Source organism: Strigops habroptila, chromosome 3 (genome assembly GCF_004027225.2).
Source record: "Strigops habroptila isolate Jane chromosome 3, bStrHab1.2.pri, whole genome shotgun sequence".
Classification (NCBI taxonomy): domain Eukaryota; kingdom Metazoa; phylum Chordata; class Aves; order Psittaciformes; family Psittacidae; genus Strigops; species Strigops habroptila.
In genome coordinates this window covers 88,948,410-88,970,126 of record NC_044279.2, presented here as the reverse complement: position 1 = coordinate 88,970,126, position 21,717 = coordinate 88,948,410, and the positions used below count along the sequence as shown (strand labels likewise).

Genomic DNA, 21,717 nt, shown 5'->3' with positions numbered 1-21,717 from the left:
GCGGTGGCGGGCGGGGCGCTGTGCCGTGCCGCGCGGCGGCCGCAGTGCTGGCTCCGCCCAAGCGGAAGCTGGGTGCCGTGGCGGGCGGGGTGCGGGAGCGGGGCAGCTGCCGGTAGGATTGAAAGCGTCTGCGTAGCTTTCTGGTCCTTTGGGAAGTTGCCAAAGTCACATCCCCAGGAGAAAGCGGATTAAAGGATCCGCTGAGAAGAGGCTGCCGTTACTCCCCACACCAAAGCTGCTCTCTTCAGCTGGTGTAGGTGTTGATGCTGCTTTTCATAGTAACACAGACTAGTTTGGGTTGGAAGGGACCTTAAAGCTCATCCAGTTCCAACCCCCTGCCACGGGCAGGGCACCTTCCACAAGACAATGTTGCTCCAAACCCCGTCCAACCTGGCTATATATAGGCAGAGATACGTGTGTGTGTATTTATATATGTATATGCACATGGACGCTTGATCACGTCAGAAGATGGGCCTTAAACACTAACCCACTACTATTTGTTATTTAATCACCATGGACTAAGAAGGAAGAGGAGGTTGTGTCATGAAAGATGTGCTAGAAAAATTAAGCGATCCCTTTAGTAAACATAGGTAATTTTCTTTTTCCAGTCCATATAAGCAAGTGTATCTGGTTAATGCCAGCCAAATTCCTACATTTGCATTTTTAATTACAGCAAAATACAATAAAATAGAGTGAAAAATAAATAGACTATTTCAGTCAGAAGGGACCTGTAGGACAGGATTTGGCTACTCTCAGCAGGACTCCCAGTGCTGTTCAGCTGATAGAGGGAGACATGTTGAAACTTGTTGGTTGTAAACCGTGGGAGAAATAAGATAAGGACAAGGCTTCATTACTGGCCCTATGCTCTGTCTGCAATCAGGAGTGGAGGAGGATGTGAAAGAAGGAAGCGGCCAACCTTGAGAAAAGAAGAACTTGTCTTCTGTAACTGTTGTGAAACTTAGCAGATATTTAGCTAGGAGAAAGAGAAATATGTAACCAACAGCTTAGCTTATGTTAATCAATCTAGCCGATCAGCTTGTGCTTAATGTAAAGAATAAACCAATCAGTAGAAGACACGCTTGACAAAGAAAAGTATAAATGTACACAATTAACTGTAATAAAGCGACATCTTGCTTGCATCAAGCTGCGTCCCGTCTCTCAATCACGGCAGGACCTACATTGATATGTTGCAGGTCCAACTGCCTGACCACTTCAGGGCTGACCAAAAGTGAAGCAGGTTGTTACGGGCATTGCCCAAATGCCTCTTAAACAGCGACAGGCTTGGAGCATCCACCACCTCTCTAGGAAACCTGTTCTAGTGTTTGACCACCCTCTCACTAAAGAAATGCTTCCTCATGTCAAGCCTAAACCTCCCCCAATTACCACACTTCTTACACCACGGCATCATAACTAAACTATTGTTACAGTCACCCTCACTGCAGGGAAGGGTGGTTTTTAAAGCCCGGCACAGGCCGCAAAAGCTGCTCTGTGGCACAGGCAGTGCCTCAAAGGTGAGTTCGTATTCCATGCATGGGCATGCTGGAAAGATGGGCAGGCAATTTTGACTTCTGCAGGCCACATGCCAGTGAACTGACCCAGCCACGGGACTGAAAATTTGGCTCAATCAGCTACAGCGGGATGACTTGTTACTTGAATAGTTAGGAAGATTTTGAAGAAGAGGCAGGAAGTGAAGACTATTGTACTGCAGGAAGCTGCCTTTGGGCTCATATTTTGGTATCCACATTTCTTACCTTCTTAACCCCATGGAAAAGATAGGAAACTATTTAAGGCCTATCTGTCATGTTAGAGGTTTTTCATCATTTTCAGGCAACGATGATGATGTAACACTACTGCCTCAAATACATGACTCTCAGGCAGTGTTGAAGAATAATGGAACTGCTGCTAGGATTGTACAAAAGTGGAGACAAATTATAGCCCTGACATGCCCTACAGTCCTACCTATGCCATCAGCTAAAGCTCAGCTTGCACCATTTGTGTTCAGGAATTTTACTTCCACTGTCACAGGCATAAAAGACGTGGCTCCTGCCTTCAGCTCATAATGCTTTCCTTCCAGACAGACTTCTATAGCTAAAACACATACACTGTGTATTATAAAAAGTTATGCAAAAAATGATTTTCTGTTTTTTGATTTTTTGTTTGGTTGGTTTTTTTGTGTTTGCACATAAGCCTTACTTCCCATCTGAATTTCTTAAGAGAGAGGATCAGAACGGAAAAAGGGAAGTGAAGAATGAAAATACTGTATTAAAAAGGAAAGAAAGAAGTAATGTGACAGAAAACAGAGTCATGAAGACTCACGGTCACTATCACTATCACTATTTCAAATCTATCACCTTAATGTGTCTAAATTCCCCTTCTATTCAGGCTTCCCTAACCCTTGGGTTCAGCTGTTAATTGCCTCCCTGTTCCTGTGACTTGTCCTTTGATGCTGACTGTTGTGCTTTCTTCATCCATGTGGTCCACAGAGACAAAAAAAGTGTCTTTTGCCTTTGAGCACTAAGAATTTTGGGATTGGAAGAACTGAAAAGAAATAGTAAATGAAAGCAGATAAACTTGACACAGAGGTCAGGCAGGTGTTATTTGTAGCAAAGATCTTTTCCCTTTGCTTAATGCTTTTCTGTTATTACTTTACCATTCCAGTTTTGTAATTCTTAGAGATTACAGAAATGGGTATTATAAAAGCAGCTTAGACTTCTAACTTACAGGCTGCATTATTTCTCTGGGATGAATGGACTATTTTCTTAACATAGGTTTCCTACTTTCTGTACCTTGATGAAGATACTAAGCAGCTTTTGCCCAGATAGGTAGTACACTTTCCTATTCTGTTCCAAATTTGCTGATAACAGTGAATTTTCCTTTGCACATTGATACCATTTTAGAGGTGTCTCCTAAGAAAGGTTTTCTCATTTCTGTGTAGGCTGACCATTGGCACAACCACTGAATCCCCACAGCAAATGATTTGAATAAAGTCTGCTTGTTATATTAAAAACAGCAAGCTCTGGAAATGTTTCTATAGCACATTAGCAACTTCTGGCACAAGAAATAAAAAGTAAGCAGGAAGCAAAAGCAGTAAAGCAAGCAGCTGCATAAAGCAGTAACGTTCACTTACAGAGAGAGTAAGCACTATTTTTGATTTCTGAAAACATTTCATGCTGCTCCCATGCTCTTTGATTGTTGTAGCTCAGTGTCAATCTGCAATAGCTGCTAAGTAACCTGGAAAAGGATAGCTTTTATGAACGTAAAAATCACTTCCACACAGCACTACATTTTCTTATCAGAGTTTATTGTTGCACTTCAGATACCATGCCACTATCAGAATAATAGCTATTTTTTATTTAAAAAAATCTGAGAAATGTTTCCAGCAATTTTCATTCAATGTGAATGACGAGTATTACATCTATAAACACTGAAATACCTATTTAATTTCTTCCTGAGGAAGTTTCACATTTTTAAGCAATGAAAAAGGATATTCTGTACAAGAAAGTCTGCAAATCATCGCAACTAATTCTTTCTGCAGGAGTAGAACTGGGAAAATATCAACGGTATTTTCAGCAATGTTTGCTTAAATAATTAAGTTATTTCATATCAGGCTCTGCGTTTACACCCCCTGTAACGGTCACTTTCTGCTCATAATCACACATTAACTTTTAATGGCACAGATGTCTGCAGAAAGCAAATTTCAGAATCATATTTATGAAAATGAAGGTGAAGCTTACATAATCAAGCAATTGTGCAGTTATCTACCAGGGCAGCAGAAACTGTGACTGTGTTACCAACCACAATAAAACCTATCTGACTTTGACTAGCAAATATAAATTTGTTGTAACGAATCAGTATTTTTTTTTAAGAGTGTTAATATTGATAGTCTACTTCTGGAAATCAAACACTTACTGTAGGTAAGCTGTAAATAGAAGTTGTTAAACTTTGTCAGGTAATTCATGTTGTATGACTTGCTTACTCAGCTGTATTCATGTGCATCCTATGATTTGGACAATAACACATGTAGCTCTTGCCTGCATGCTTTGCTCAGACTCTTCATTCTTCACCAAGTTGACTGCACATTAAAAGTAGTGTTTTTTAAAGTCTCCTGTTAAATGTAAGAACACATTTAAATATAATAGTTCTTGAGAAAAAAAAAGTTGCTTCATACCATCTTTGTTTTAACAAGTAATAAGCGAGCATCAGAAATTTAGAACTGCAAAGATCACCAGCAGTTGCCTTTATTTCTCCATTGCTTTTGTATCAGAGACTATCCCTCCCAGCGTACAAGAAGCTAATCCCACAGCACCTTTTCTAAAGATGCTAGTGCCTAACAGTTGCATCTCAACAGCAGCTCAGACTTACGGAGATTCAAGATTATGCCCTTTCAGATGCAGTTCCAGATCAAGCTACTTTGTTCACAATATCTACTCAGGTAAAGTTACCACAGGAATCCACTAGGAACTCATTCGTTTCCAGTAGGGCACTGGGCTGATACAAGAGCTCCAACCTGCTGTTCCTCATCAGGACTTGAGAGTCACCGTGGCACTCCTTCCTGGAGAATGAGCTTTGTGTTTAGCTGCCAAACGAACCCCAATCCACCCAACGCCAAGGCTGTGCGTGTGGGGGGCTTATCCCCACAGTGCTACATGGTGACTGCAGTTGGGCTGTTTTAGCAGATCACCAACAATTGCAGTGGGCTCCTTGCTGTACCTCAGCGAGGACTCACACGGTATTCCACAGATTTGATAAATGTCACTGTATCTGTTGTAAAATTTCTGGAGGGAGAATACAACTGATGCGCATGTCCCTATCACCACTCTGTGCCTGACTGCCCACTCATTCTTGTTTTGTGGGGGCCTTGATTTCCCAGAGAAAGAAGACAGAAAGGGAGTTCTTAAAAACAAAGAATGAACTACCAGTGTGGCAGCCCATTCCTCCTGCAGATTTTTCAACAAATGTTTGAGTGAAGTTATATCAGGTTATATTAAGGGTAAACCAAATCATACCAGGATGAAAACCCCAGGTATTTTCTCCAGTTATTCAATTTTGTTGTATCAAATCCATATAGATGCTTGCATGAGGCATGAGCTGTCCATAGCATTCAGAGTATTTGCTTTTACAGATCTTCAGAATCCAGAGTGTTTCTCTTATCAAATAAGAAGTATTTCACGACAAGTCAAGCTTCTGGGACAAATCCATATGACAGTGACTATTTAAAGTGAAATGAAAGCTCTTATTCTGTCTAATAAATAATAAAGATGTTAATCTTAAACAATGTCTACTCTAGTAGGTCCTCATCATTAATCATGCATTTTCCCTTAGCAAAAATGTACTGTGTAAAGAATATTGCTATATACAGCAAATTTGCCTTGATTTTTTTCTTTACAGACCTATCAAAACCACATATTACATAAACAAAATCAATAAATAATAAAGATTACCAGTTAGAGGTACAGTAAGGATGTCGACATCTCTTTTCTGTTTAGGGAATAACAGACTGGTTTCCATTCTATTACCTTGAAAGTTAAATTATATGATTACATAAATGTTGTAAAGCAGCACTGAGACACATGAAGTTTTCCCACCATTTGATGCATATTTTTAACTATTCACCCTAAACCAAATCATAATGTTATAGAGCTACTGTAAAAAGCATTGCATTTAGTACTGCAGTTCTGTTTCATTTTCACTACCTCTTCATGCCTTTAAGAAACACTCAGAGCCAAAGTTCAGTGGAGAAGCAGTAAGGCCATACTCAGATGAAGTTTTCTTTCATCCTCTTTCCCAATTTTTTCTTACTATTAATTAGACTTTATCTTACATCTCAACTGATGCACTGCGAGATGTATCATTGAAATGTATCACATAAAGGTAAGGCTGGATATTTGTGTCTCCCATGATTAGAGTGTAATTTTCTACCGTGACTACATACTGGAATTTTTTTCCCACTACAGATTATTCCTTATGTTTAATACCAAACATGTTGAAAATATCTGGAACCGGAACCAGAACCAGTATTTTCATCTGGAAATCTGATAGATTTTTGCAGCTGACGTAAACTGAAGGTTACTGAAAGATGCTATGATTTTGATTAGGTTGAGGGATCTTGGAATATACAAAACACAGAGACTGAAAGCAAATAAATTAAGGAAAAAATAGTGGTGCAAATTAAGACAATCTAAGTATGGATCCGTTTCTGCTTTTTATGAGTTTTTCATTAATTTCAGCAGAGTTGCTCGTGATTCACACCAATGTAAGCCCAGAGGGCAGTGTCTGGCTGCTTGTGGAGGCCAGGAGTAAAAGCCTGTTCAATGCACTGCTTCAGTGTGGTTCACAACTGTGGAAGTATAATACTGCTCATAAGAACTATACTGCAGCTTTATACTGTATTCTGTACACTTTATAAGAATTATACTGCAGTCCAGTTGAATTGGACTTCACATGTCCAATTCAATTTCTGCTCAGATAATGGCTATATTCTGTATTTTGCCATTTCAGTCAGTCCAAAATCAGACACAGTAATTGTGGTCAAAGGCCCTTACCATATTTTAAGGGTTTGTTATGACAGGCCATAATCATAGGTAATGCTTTCTTGGGGTTTGGGGGGTAGGGTGGGGGGGTGTTTCTATACTGCATTTGCCTGCGGCTTCCATATTTTGCTGTGTGTATTTTGCTGCTGTGCACAGCTATATCATATATGATAACTGTACTTCTAACCCAGAAGTACACTTGACATTTTGTGCTACATTAGGTTTTCTTATTTTGTGCAAGACAATAATCAAATAGTAAGAAAAACTGTCAGTGGTCTGACAATGGGCTACAAAACCTACATGAGACACAATACTTTTAAACTGATGTATAAAAATGTATATATATATTGACCGTGAAATTGGACAGGTCACGTATCTCTGAAGCTTATACCAGTTGCAAATAACTTCCACATATGCGCGCAGTGGTCCACAAGTCCACAAGCCCAGAAGTGTTTATGAGAAAGATCTGGCCCACCAGAGCTCTTAGAAACACATGTATTTTCACAATCCACATGCCAGCACATGGAAATAATTTCTATCTTTTACTCTTTCTCGAAGAGGTATATTTTACAAGACCTTCTAGTAGCTCCTGGAGACTTTAGATATGATGACTGAAGTGTAGAAGAGAGATTTCAAAAAGCTGTGTTTCAATGCTATCTTACTTTCTGTAGCTCCTGTCTCAGCCATGATGGCAGGGGTTGTCCCAGTTTGTGTAGGAGTTTTGACAGTTCCACATTGTGATCTCTGTAGTAGCTTGACAGAAAAGCCTTGCACTGATAGGATACAAAAATAAATACTTTTATTTAAGAAAATGCTGTACTGCAGTTTCTGTGAATTCTAGGTTTCAAAGTTCATTTTACCTGTGTCAAAACCTTACTTTCTTTAAAACAATTTATATTGCTTTATGCTATCTACGTTATGCAAATTTAAGCTCTTCACTTAGGAGTTGAACTATAAAAGGTAATTTCAAGAGAAACAAAGGTTGTCCAAAATGAACACTGAAGTCAAAGCAAAGGATCTGATTCTACTTTCAGGCAGTCATGTGAATTAAGATTCACACTCTGATGCAGTCACTTTGAATTTACTTAAGTGTGATTGAAACCAAAGCTTCTAAAATATCTTCGTATGTAGGCATCTATCAATTAGTAACCTGTTTTTCAGAATCACTTAGAGTTGAAAAGTACAACCATAAACAAACATAGTCTTGTCTCATCTCTGGCCAAAAGCCTTCTCACCCAGCGATTTCATATCAGTATCATTCTACTGATGTAAAGTTACTTTTAAATTAAGTACTGTGAGAAAGAAGTCCTGGCTTACTTGCCGCATTAATACTTACTGCTGTTCAAACTGTAAGTTTTTATATGCATTTTAGTCAGGCTAAATGAAATGGGAATACAGGACAGAATAAACAAAAAATTCTCCAACTAGAATAGGAGAATAAACTGCCCTTGGGTACAGGCTGCAGCATTTGATCTGACAGAAATTTCTTCATTTGAGCATTTGTCTGGGGGAGGCATTTATAAAACTCGTAGAAACAGAAACCTTCTTAAAACTGGATTATGTGAGAGTCTGCGTTACTTGTCATGGTCTAACTACTCTCAAAGCCAAGGGACCAGACACAAATACACATATCTGATTATGACTGAGAAAAAACAAGCACTGTGGAGCCTCTGCTACTTAAGTCACTTAGGTAGAAGGAACAGGTTTTCAAGTGAATTTCAGGGGTGCCAAGTTTATTTAACTAAGAGGTGACAAGTTTTAAGAGCTGGGTTTTTTTTTAATTATTTAAATTCTTCACATTTAAAATCAAGAACTGAAAAAGTCTATGCATTCCACAGCTAGGGAAAGGTAGGGAAAGGTAGTCAAATAATTAATGTCTACTTAATTTTGTCTTCTCTCCCTTCTTATGATTTTGTCTGTGTGGTGTTCCACACGTGGCAACTGAATCCCTGTATAGTGCGAATGAGCATAATGGTTTACCTCAGAATCCATAGGAGGGTATTTTCTACCTTTGCTCTTCCCAAGACACTTTGTTTTTCCTTCTTCCAGGAGCTGACACCAGAAACCTTTATGTGAATCAAACCTGAAACAAACATTTTGCAGCGTGTGAAGGCTGTGATATACTACAAGCAGGATGCATCTCCAAAGTTCAGACTGAAGACTCAAAAGAGTAAACCTAAGGTTATCAGTCTTATTTTAAGGGCAACCAAATATAAACGTCAGAATCCAAAAGATTTGTGTATTTACACATCCAAAAGATGGGTACTTAGGATGTACAGAGTGGATGTTACATTTCTGACTGATCCTGTTGAATCTGTCTTGCAGCTAATGTCAAAAATAAAGAGAAACAAATTATTTCTGTTTCTGCAAGTCAGCATTCCATGTTCCACTTCTGGAAATAAAATTCCTTTTGATTCATCCAAAATTCATATGCAATTCCCTCAAAGCAGTACTTTGTCCATTTGTTAGAGGTCTTCTTCTGTAACAGTCAAGTTTCGCATAGAGTAGCTCAGTAGATGAGTCACAGAAAATCTAACCCTGAACTGTTTTTTTGCAGATGCTGAAGAATAAATCCTACTGCCAGCTCAAATGAGAAGTATGAGAGCCTTTGTTTTGCAGTGAGCTTACTTACAGCTTACTAACTGGTATTTTAGGAATGTTGGAACATGTGAAAACGATAATTAAATTAACTCACGTCAGGGCTTCAGAGTAATTATAATGAGGAGAGACTCCCAGAAATTTCTGTACTTCATCCATTACAGTAGATGGGTCAGTTCTCAGCTGCTGTCCATCAATAATTAGCAACTACAACAAAGAACATAAATGTCCATTTAAAATCCATTATTTCAAGCTTCAAACTGAAACTTCCACCTCTGTCAAACTCATTCATCGTATGGAGAGTACTGCCCCAGAAAATGATAATTGGTCCAGTTTCAATTGTCATCATCATTAATGACTTGGGAGTAGGGTAAATGGCATGTTAATTAAATCTGAAACTAAATTGGAAGCTGTCGTGGTTTAAGCCCAGCTGGTAACTCAGAACCACGCAGAAGCTCGCTCTTCCCCCTGCTCCCGGAGGCATGGGGAGGAGAATCGGAAGAATGTAACTCCCCTGGGTTGAGATAAGAGCAGTCCCACAACTAAGGTATAACACAAAACCACTACTGCTGCCACCAGTGATAATAATGATTAGTGAAATAACAAGGGGAGAGAATACAATTGCTCACCACCTGCCGACCGATACCCAGCCCGACCTGAGCATCAATCTGGCCTTCCAGTTAACTCCCCCCAGTTTCTATACTGGGCATGACGTGCTGTGGTATGGAATACCCCTTTGGCTAGTTTGGGTCAGGTGTCCTGTCTCTGCTTCCTCCCGGCTTCCCCTCCTCCCTGGCAAAGCATGAGACTGAGAAAGTCCTTGATCAGAGTAAACATCACTTAGCAACAACTAAAAACATTGGTGTGTTATCAGCACTGTTCCCAGACTAAAGTCGAAAACACAGCACTGCACCAGCTACTAAGAAGAAGAAAAATGACTGCTACTGCTGAACCCAGGACAGAAGCTGTTGTGACAACAGAGAAATAGCAGTGAAGGACCTAGAAAGATAAGAAATATTGGCAGAAAATAGAGTGAGATTTGACCAGACAAGAAAAAAAGATAATAATGTCTAAAGATCTAACCTCTAATTCTCACAATCATGTACATATGGAGACCTTATTGGGGCCTTTCAGGGCTTAAAAGGGGCCTACAAGAAAGATGGAAAGAGACTTTTTATCAGGGCCTGTTGTGACAGGACAAAGGGGTGATGGTTTTAAACTAAAAAAGGGAAGATTCAGGCTGGATGTGAGGAAAAAATTCTTTCCAATGAGGGTCGTAAAACACTGGCCCAGGTTGCCCAGAGAAGTGGACACATTGAAGGCCAGGCTGGATGTGGTTCTGGGCAACTTGATCTAGTTGAAGATGTCCCTGCTCACTACAGGGGAGTTGGACTAGATGACCTCTAAGGTTCCTTCCGATCCAAACTATTCTATGATTCTATATATTACAGTAATGGTGAAAAGCTTGTCACTGGAAATGACCAGAAAGACAGAAAACACTAGGTAGGATGATGTTAGGTGAAATGCCTTACTTCTAAACCCATACAACCATACATATTTGTTGAAATATGTTGAATATATTCAACATAATATGTTGAAAAAAACCCCATCCTTTGAGAATATTAAAGGCAGATATTACGAGGACCTCAAGGCAGGGATGAAGATAGATACAGGACATGCAATAGATCTCTAAGAAAGGCAGGTACTGGTAGGTCATTCCTTTCTCTTCAAGTGCTTGACCATACACACCCTCACAAAAGGCTACCTCAGACAGAGCCAGTCTTCTACCTGAAAGTGAATCTTCAGGGAAACAGACACTACCTGAGAATTTTATCAGGTGTGGCATCATGGCCAAATGCCACACTGATGGTGCTGCAAGTTTGGGTCTTTGTAACTCTTGGAAGAGAAGCAAGGTCCCAAATGGATTAGTCAAGCCTTCATTTCCTGACGTGGAAACACCTCTATTTTTTGATGATGATGATGAAAAGAAGAGGGGAAATAGGTTCAACAGTCTCCTTTTGCAAGCAATACTGAAGCTTGTTTTTACATTTTCATGCAAGCCGAGAGGCTAAAATCATATAAATTTCTTCCAGGACTGAATGAAACTTAAAGTTTGCAAGACTGTAAGGTCTTGCATAATCAAATGCATAATCAAAAGGGGAGAAAATGTCTTCTTTTGAAAGACTGGTCTTTGGAATTACCCATATAGATTTAGAGGTGTGGACTAGTGGAAGTATCAGGCTATTCAGAAAGCAGTAGCCCATTCCAGAAGTCTTTGCAGGCAGATGCATGATGACTGCCTTAGTCCAAGAACAAACTCACAGCTTTCCTAAGACATAAGCTTTGAAAACAAGGCTTTAAGTGCTTGAAAAGAACAGAGGTCAAAACAACATCCCAAATGGGTGATATTTCCATCTGAAAGGAGTGAGGGTTTTTTCCTTCACTATTTAATATCACATACAGATAAATACCTGGGCCATTCCCACTTCTGCTGCCCTAAAACAGACATGTAAGAAAAAGTTTTATCAATGGAAACTCATTCCAATTCCTGACATTCCCAATAAGCAGGTAACAAAAAATGCTCCCTCTCAACCTCCAGGGAGGCTGTAAGGAACTGAAGCAAAATTTTTCATTACGTGTGCTGATTTATTCATATCCTGATCTCAGGAAGATGTAATTTCATTAAATTTCTCAAAATCTAAGCTTTTCATGTATTAGAAAGGTAGAAAAATTAAATAATGTAGTTTTTACAAAGTAGATAGCTTCATATATAATGAAAATACTACAGATGAAGTATTTTGAGTCACTTTACATCATATTGATCATTTTACTGTAAAATTGCTGGCAGCTGAAGAATCATAGAATCACAGAATAGCTAGGGTTGGAAAGGACCTTAAGATCTTCTAGTTCCAAACACCCTGCCATGGGCAGCGACATCTCACCCTAGACCATGTCACCCGAGGCTCTGTCCAACCTGGCCTTGAACACTGCCAGGGGTGGATCATTTACCAGTTCTTTGGGCAGCCTGTTCCAGTGCCCCACCACCCTCACAGAGATTAAGTCCCTGCTCTCCCACTATACATGAGTTATCTTGTGTCTGAAAGTCACCATGGTGGGAGAGGAGCAAAAGAGACATTTTGGAGAACAGCTTAGACACAGCCTGAGTCCGTCAGCTTTAGACTGGCCATTAAATGATGGCTGCTGCAAAAATCAGCTTCATTTCCTATAAGGCTGGCACATGAGCAAATCTTTTGGCTCATGAGGGAGTTTGTCACGCCGGGTCCTCTTTTCTTCTGTATGACTATATTGAAACAATGAGTGGTAGGTGGGAAATGAACTTCAGACATGAGCTTCCTGAACTTCTAGAGATCTGCTAGGTGGCCAGACAAAAGAGGATTTTTGTATTACTTATGAGATAATAAATTAAGTCAATCAACATTCTAAACACCTGAACCCTAAATTTGCAAAGTCCTCTGAGATTTGCAGTTTCTTACCATGTATGACAAGTGTGCTGATACCACTTTTCTAATGCAAAGGGGACCCTTACCAATTTCTGGTGCTACGTGAACACTTACTTTATGCCTACCAAGTTCACAATGGACACTTAGACTTCAATTCAGTCACATGTGTAGAGACCCCCCAGATTCATACAGCATTAAAAATTATAGACAGTCTTAGATGGTCTGGGTGAGAGCTCTTCTGCTGAAGAAAGGCTCTCATAGTTTTAGATAAGGCTGTACTTTTAAGATGAGCTGATTTTAGGTCTGACTTACGTAACTGTTTTATGCTTCTTTGAACTTGATAACTAGCTTGGATATGGCCTTTGCTTTTGCAATGCAAGTTAATCCCTGGTACTTTTACAGAGAAAACATAAGGCTACCAGGGCTATCACTCTGGGATGTAGAATCTGGCAAAAATCTGTATGACAATGTGCATTGTTCAATATTAATGGACTACTTTTGGAGAAAAGCTAATGAAAACATAATGTAGAGAATTTCATATGAGTATCATGATATTACAGTGTTGCCTATCTCATGAAGTCTGCAAGCGCTGGCCCAAAAGAGGATATGTGGAGAATAACACCAACTAGATATACCAGGGCTTCCTTGGCACACAAAGAAAACAGAAGGTGCAGACTCCAGCCAACTTGTCTCAGCTAAGCGAGTTCTGGATAAACAGAAGGTTCACACTGCAGCCAACCTCCCTCAACTGAAGTAATCTTTAAACGCTGGGTGGGGAATAGTGCCAGAAACACTGCTAATGTAAAAAAATCCATTCCAGAAATAAATCTACTGAGGAGATATCGATCATGTGATATTGTCTGCCTGGTCTTGTGTGTCACACATGATGTTCAGGGCTTAGGATGTGCATCTTTTGAGGCTTGATCTTACACAGAGCCAGAAGGAAGCTAATGATATGTATGTTATAGGCCAAAGAAGCTTATAGAGAGATCCAATTTCCAGGTTGCTTATGTGCCATCTACACAGAAACCTACGGGTCCATAAATACACACCCTTTGAGGCTCAAAGACACACAGAAAAACTGTCTTAAGACAAAGAATACACTGAGGATTCAGGATCAGTGGAAGATACCAAATGCAGACGATCAGGAATACCAAATTGTTTCAGTGCACAAATAAGTTCCAGCAAACGCTCTGATATGAGGATGCACTTTTATGGGCAGCAATGGGTAAGAATTTCCCCAAAAACTTGTGCAAAAGAGACCCAGTACTTTGACAGCGTGCTGGTCTGGCTGGAGTAGTTAATTTTCTTCACAGTTGCTGGTATGGGGCTATATTTTGCATTTGTGCTGGAAACAGTGTTGATAGTTATTGCTGTACAGTGCTTACAGAGTCGAGGCCATTCTGCTCCTCACCCCACCAGCGAGTAGGCTGGGAGTGCACCAGAGGCTGGGAGGGGACACAGCCGGAACAGCTGACCCACAGGATATTCCACACCATATGGCGTCATGCTTGGCAACAAAAAGTTGGGGGAAGAAGAAGGAAGGGTGGGGATGTTTGGTGTTTTGTCTTCCCAAGTAACAGTCACACATGACGGAGCCCTGCTTTCGTGGTGATGGCTGAACACCTGCCTGCCAATGGGAAGTGGTGAATTAATTCCTTATTTTGCTTTGCTTGTGTGCATGGCTTTTGCTTTACCTATTAAACTATCTTTATCTCAACCCCTGAGTTTTCTCATTTTTACCCTTCCAATTCCCCCACTCTACCCGGGGGGAGTGAGCGAAGGGTTGTGTGTGGCTTAGTTGCCAGCTGGGGTTAAGCCACAACAGTTACAAAAACGTCAGGTTAGGTAGAACATAAATTCATCCAAAAAACTGATGATGCCTGAGATGGCAAACACACTGATGTACACGAAGGCTTTGTCCCTATTGCTAACTAAAACAAATCAGGGACAGCTTTCTGTTCTCCAGGTCAAATGGCACAGCATGACCTGATCTCGCCTGCAAAATCAAACTGGTTGTGTCCACACTCACCAATGGTAATGGTTCTTGTTACCCTTCTAACTGTGCTCTGGAACTGCTTGGCAATGTGCTTTTTGCTACGAGTCCAAACCATGCCATAAGTGTGTTAAAAATCAAGCAGTATGGCCAGCAGTGGGACAGTGTGTGAACTCTTGCACAGGGACAGGTTTATTTACAATCATAGCCTGAGGGAGATTTCTGCATGAAAAGGCCAAGAAGTGGGTGAAGACACTGATGCATTTAAACATTAAGGTGTTACAAACCCATTAGATGACATCCATTTCCATGTGGTAATCCCCATTTCAGATGGAAAAGATATTTTTTTACACCCCAAAGTGTTCAGACATCAAAACTCTTCTCAATCCATACAGAGTGGGCAATATCCCAGGTGACATCCCTTGATGCTTGCTGATACTTGCTACCACTCAGAGTAGACAGAAATATAATTGAGCAGCTTCCCTTTAATTTTTCTTTTGGGAACCCTCATGGACCATCTGATATTAAAGAGACTACAAAGCACTGCATGTCTGGTTCTCTTTTCCTCAATACTACTGACAAAGAGCCAGACATAGAGTGATAAAAGCATGAGCAAATGAAAGCCAGCTGTAAGTTAAAGTTCACACATAGCTATGAAGAATCACAATCCATGTCTTAAAAAATGCTCTAATATATCTAGGATATCACTGCGGATCAGTATTCAGTAGGCAAGACTTTTACAAAGGTAACATTTTATGATATATTTGAGATTAGGATGTCAAGTTACAGTCTTATTCACCTGATAAGGTGGGAAGTAAGTTAGCCATCTTTCAATATGTGTAGCATACCATCCTGGTGCTAGGCATCTCTTTTGGAGAGCTTTAAGCTCAGATGGTGCTCGAGGTCCAGCTGTGATCACTTGATAGAAGCTGAATTTTAGAGCTGCAGGATCTTCATGTGATCGCTGATGCTGTAAAAGAAGTTACATTGCTGGAACTTTACAGACCACAAAAATTGGGCAAGTAAGACAAAACTGGTAGGTCTGGCCTTACTGAAAAGCATTGCTTAATCCATCTTGTATTTTGAGCAGGAACTAGATAACTGTGTCTATAAACTAAATTTTGTAAGGGCTGATTACATAAATCAGTTGAGTTAAGTAAGCATTTTTCAATGCTTGTATTACCATTTTGAAAAGGCAGTTTCTGGCATTTTAACCCCTGAAAGATTTTCAGGTTTACACTGACAGATACCTCAGCCCATGGGTGATCATATGCGGTGCACTGACTGATGAATAAAAGCTGGTATTACGCAAACCTTTTATATACATATATGCTGAAAGGATATACAAGGAAGAGCCAAGGTGGAAACCTTCATTTGTACCTGCCTGTGTACCTCAAAGTGCATACCTGATACCAGGAATACGCCCGATCAGATGGGTCAATGAGGATGGTGATGATCTTGGCCTTGGGGATGAGGGAAGCAGCTCGTTTAGGAGCTTCCTCAGAATGGAAATAGTTGGCACTCTTCTCAAAGAGGAAGTCAGTGGTGACATTAGAAGGAGTGGGGAAGAAATCCATATACCTAGGAAAGTAACACCATTCTCAGAATTACTTTCAAGTCACACAAAGGTTGAAAAATCTGTTAAGTATATTTTATTCTAGAATAATCAATTAAAATAATAAGCCTCATTGTCAAATAAAAGCAAACAGAAGTTTATATTGTATTTTTTATCATATTTTACTTGGTACTTGCTTTCTTCTCATTACATAAACATTGCACCTAATTGAGTAATATGCTCAAAGTTGCATTCAAAAACTCTGCTACAAAGCTGCATAGCTATTGCATCTCACATGCAGACTGTATGTAAAAAACCTGAAATTAGAGGATGACCAAACAAAACAGAATGAAAGGATGCCACTGCCCTGTTAGTTTATTAAGTGTTTATATCTGCCTAATGCAAATATCTGAGAATGTGATACTGTTTCATTGAACAAACAACGAACTCTATTTCCCAAAAATATTACAGCTGATTTGGTGAAAGTGATGATACTATGCCAATTTCTGCTCACAAATAAAATTATTAGAAACTAATGACTCAACCTGCCTGTGTGACCTCAGAATGTTTTACCAGAACATTGACAGCAAAGGTGGACAGCTTTGAAAGAGGCAATAAGCACTATAGGCAAATCTGCTCTAGACCATGTATGCTGTCATTACAGTGTTGTACTGAAGTCCTGGTAGTAGACTGAGTAAATACAAAGCAATGAGGACTACAGCCTTGTAAGGAAACACTTCATATTAAATATGGTACTACACCGAATTTTGGAAAAAAGTTAATTGAGTCTTTAGATAACATGGCAAATTTGGAAACAAAATGTAGAAGTTGATGTGGTGTCACTGAAAAATGGTAAAGAGATTGGACCAGGTGGGATATCAAGAGGTTACGAAGTTTAGGCTCCGCATTTCTGCTGAACACATACTGCAGAACTCTTGCTAAGTACCTCATTCATGAGACAATTATTAAACTCGACAAAGGCAAAGCTAAGAAGGCTTTAGAGAAACTTGTCTAAGAAATTTGTAACAGTACTTACATGAAGAAATGCATGACTGGTCTATTTAGACTTCTCCAAGAACAGAAAGATCAGTTCTCATCTTACTCTTCTCTCATCTCTACTGAGAGACTACAGTGTACATCTGTACCTCTTTCAAGATGGCAGTACTGAGGTTGCCAAGGTCTGAAAGAACCCTCTTCTGCTTCTGTAGTTAGCCTTGGTCTAAATGTAAGCTTGGACAATGACTAAGTCAGCATCAGCTCTGGGAAAAAGCTGTATCTCCACAACCATAGAAGAAGTTGAACTGATTGTTATAGAATCACAGAATGGTTTGGGTCGGAAAGGACCTTAAGATCTTCTAGTTCCAACCCCCTGCCATGGGCAGCGACACCTCACACTAGACCATGTCGCCCAAGGCTCTGTCCAGCCTGGCCTTGAACACTGCCAGGGATGGAACATTTACCAGTTCTTTGGGCAGCCTGTTCCAGTAAAGAACTCACAGTAAAGAACTTCTTCCTTATATCTAACCTGAACTTCCCCTGTTTAAGTTTAAACCCCTTGTTCTATCACTACAGTCCCTGATGAAGAGTCCCTCTCCGGCATCCTTGTAGGCCCCCTTCGGATACTGGAAGGCTGCTATAATGTCTCCACGCAGCTTCTCTTCTTCAGGCTGAACAGCCCAAGTTTTCTCAAGCCTGTCTTTACACGGGAGGTGCTCCAGCCCCTGATCATCCTTGGGGCCCTGCTCTGGACTGTGAATACTCTTGCCTTGAAAAAGTCCCAGCCAATTAATGGACTAATGAGGAGATATCTTGTATCTAATTATCATTTGGTAAGCTCATTTCATGCCAGCATTAAAATATACTATCAGACTGAATGTCTGAGAGACTTGTCTGGCAGCCAGAATCCAAATCTAAGCATTAAGTAACTGCACCACCAGGTAGTTCTGAGTATCCAAGACTTAACTGTCAGAAGCTGGGAGAGATGAGTGGGACAAGTAGTGCAGAGGTACAGATAGCCAAATGGGTGCTATAGAGTGTGAACCTGGATCATACAGATTGACCCCTGGGGGCTTTATGCACCAATGCTGTGTTAAGATTAAGGTAATCTGGCACATATCTAGCAGCTAAATTGTATCTACATGTTAGGAAAGTTGATACCGCAGGAGGAATGAGAGAAGCAGCAAAGTGGTCTTCTAGCAACATGAAAACATGGATTTTGTGGAAGAACTGGCTCACTGTACTTAGGCTGCCTCCCTCAGTGTGGACTCGCTACGTGTCACTTGCATGTCATCCTCACTGACTTGAAAGTCTCAACAGCAGGAAGTCAGCTTTCTAATTTCCAGTCATTTAGCTGGCATCTCTCTATTGATAGTAATTGGCTGACACACTGCTCTTTGTAGTAAGAATCTGCTGCAACAATTATAATTCTGTAAAAACTAAAAGTGACTTAAAAACAAATTGGATCTGACATATCTACACTAAAACCATGTAACTGTTCACCCTGTTAATTTCATGGATGAATACGAAGCCAAAGGCAACAAAACTATCTTCCCTTAACCTGGGGGGGGGTGGGGTGGCGGGAAGAAGACAAAACATCACGAATCTTTTACTGGTGCTCCCCCACCATTACAGCATGTTACTGCTTTTCATCTTGTGCTTTAGGATGCAGCACTTTCTGAAAGAAAGAGAAATCAAGATTGACCTTTTGGGTGTCACTACGTCTGCTGATACCCTGGTAGCCATAGAACATGGCAGGAGTGATACATACTCTCTTTTAGCACCACTTACTAACCCTGCAGAGACACTTAACATTCTCCTTATTAACTGATCTTTGAAAAACACTTTGAGAGGCTTTCCCCGTCCCCCTTTTACCTGATTGCTATATTGAAATCCTATCTGAAGGAAAAAAATGCCTCTCCCTGGTATTACCTTAAGAAATAAGATTTCCAACAGGAACATAATTTTGCCTACATATATCCAACTAACAATCATTACTTTCCCAAGTTCAAAGGTACATGTAATGAGAAATATATATGACATGTTATTGTTCTGCATATATTAATAAATGGATATTTACAAGAAAGCCTGACAAAAATTAGTGCATTTATAATATTCAGTAATAAGATTGTTATTCACTTGCATTTATCATTTTTTTATTCACTTGCATTTATCATTTATCAAAGACACCGATGGTCTTTTTTTATCTCTCTATATAAACCATTACCAATAGTAATGTCATTTTTGTATTGTTCACAATATATAAACTTTTATATTTATACTAATAACCCATCTTACCAATCAATCCCCCTGTGGTAGTTATTTCTATTAAAGAACTGTACCTCCTCAAAGGTTTTTGGGCTGGGGGAGTTACTAATGATGGAAGGATGCATGATCAGGAACAAATACAAGGCTGTGGTACCTGCAAACAAGATAAAAATCCAAGATTAAAAACAAAAAATTAACACATACACTTTTTTGGAGGGGGCGTACGCCTAGATGGAATACCAGTTTTATTCTATTTCATTTCAGTGAGAGGATGCTGACTGATGTCCCCTAAGAATCTGTGCTTTCTGTGCTTTTAAACTGAAGACATTTAAAGAACTGTAGCTAGTTAACACAGAAACTGGAGTGCCAATGCCGAAATCTGCTTTTCACACTTTTAATAAGTGTGTTTTAAAAACAATTATGGTTTTTTATGACACTGTCACAAAAATGATTTAAAAAATTTGCACTCAGTAGCCACCGGGGATTGCAAATCAAACTGTTCATTAGGAACTTCTTGACTTGGAAAAAATGCTAAGAAATAACAAGTTTCAATAAACGAGACACTTGCGGGACAGACTTGCAGTTAAGAATCTACAATTGGAAAAATGGCTGTGCTTTTGTCCTTCCGCATCGACAAGATCTTGTCTATCTCGTTGACCTCTTTATCAGTGTTACTCATTTTGACATAAAGCCAAAAAAATCTGACACACACCTGAACCCTGCATTTTCAATATATGTACTGTATGTTGTTGTAACTTACATTATTATACTGTATTTGAATGATACCTGAAAATTAAAATATGCTATTAGATGATCGAGAACTCTGCACAGTAGTCTAAGTAAAAAGTGATTAATTGGTATAATTATTTGAACTTACACACAGTCTATCTTGTTCAAATACAATAAAATCTCACCAGTTTTCTGGGGTCCTACAACCAAGAATTTTGGTAATCGATCACAGGTTTTTTCTTTCGACCAGATATCTTTGTGCCGTTTGTCATCACAGGGATTCTAAAACAGAGAAGAACAACTAAGAATTTCATTGGTAATCAGATTTTTTACTAATGTACAAATATTCTTACCTGAAAATATTATTTTCCCTTATGACAGAAAACCGTTAAAACATTTCAGTGACTCAGAAATGTATCTGCAATGTAACTAAGCCAGAAACTGTATCTCTTAAGTGTTTTCTTGGGTTTTTTTAGTGAGGCAAGTATCTTGAAGAAATGTAGAAATGTAGTTTTCATTCTACATGTATACAGTTGCCCTGGCTATCCAATACACCTGGTACAAGATTATTTCTCCTATGAAATGTCAGTATGTCCAGTGGAATTGTGACAAAGACAAATCTGACCCCAAATCTTAAGTTGTGGGAATAATTCAAAATCAATTGTTCAATTACATACAAGATAGGAAGGCTTGAAATTGCTAATGAGTTATCTAGTTACTGATGTTTTCTTTCACATTACTGTAACAGCTACCACCCCATCCATGCTGTAGTTTTTAAACTGAAAGAATAAATTAATTATAATTTGTCTTTCCATTCACAAAAACGTATTCTGATCCTCCAATTCAAATCAGTACATAACACTGAATCTTGGTTTTTTTTTTATTTGCTGCTTTACAACTGAAACACTTCAAATTTGTTTTAGAAATGCTACTTGCTAACAGTTTTTGATACTGTTGTTTGGCAGTACTGCACTAAGACGGTGTCTAAAAAAAATCTAACTGCATTCAGATTCATGTGTATTAAGACAAAACCTACCACATTCAGTATATAATAGTCGCTCTTACTTACAAAATGCCTTTTCTAAGTAATACTAATTTTTCAAGTCACCTGGCTATAGGCTGATCTCCATTTTTTAAATTCATTCTCTCTTAACATTATGCAAAATCCTTGACTTTTTTCCTCCTAGTTCAATATTTTATTCAATAACAGCACGAATTTAAAGATGCATATGTAAATCCAAATTTGCAATCTCACACTCAGATTCTAAATTGGTAATTCAGTATCCAACACTAGAAAACATTTGAGTAAGCAAGCTTAAATACATTTTTATGTTTGATTTAGTGAAGTTTGTTCCTTAGAATATTTCTACCAAATACCCTCAACAGGATGGTATTTGGGATACATATTGTCACTGTAAGGACACATGTACCTACAGCACTTGCACATTCCACCGAATTGGTTGATCTGTCACTGAGCATATGCAAAAAGAACACAACAGGGTTCACCACTTGCTGCAGTCATTTCCCTTTAGGGCCTGTGCTCTTAGTGCTGGATGATGGGCTGAAGATGTGTCAACTGCAAGG

The 21,717-nt window shown here is 39.4% G+C and overlaps 1 protein-coding gene across 4 annotated transcripts in view; it reads right to left on the bottom strand.

Annotated features, from left to right (window-relative positions):
- Positions 1-3,280: 3,280 nt before the first annotated feature.
- The window catches only part of LOC115604886 (bifunctional heparan sulfate N-deacetylase/N-sulfotransferase 3), a 65,405-nt gene continuing 46,968 nt past the window's right edge, over positions 3,281-21,717 (bottom strand). For 3 of the 4 annotated variants that reach the window (XM_030478438.1, XM_030478437.1, XM_030478439.1), the window contains 7 exons: positions 20,319-20,415; positions 19,435-19,558; positions 15,992-16,166; positions 15,385-15,555; positions 9,226-9,335; positions 8,511-8,613; positions 3,281-7,303 (listed from right to left, as the gene is read on the bottom strand). In XM_030478438.1, coding sequence (XP_030334298.1) covers positions 7,184-7,303; positions 8,511-8,613; positions 9,226-9,335; positions 15,385-15,555; positions 15,992-16,166; positions 19,435-19,558; positions 20,319-20,415 — 900 coding nt within the window. In that variant the 3' untranslated portion in view covers positions 3,281-7,183. The remainder of the gene's footprint in view (positions 7,304-8,510; positions 8,614-9,225; positions 9,336-15,384; positions 15,556-15,991; positions 16,167-19,434; positions 19,559-20,318; positions 20,416-21,717) is intronic. The other variant, XR_003990433.1, reaches the window with a different exon arrangement.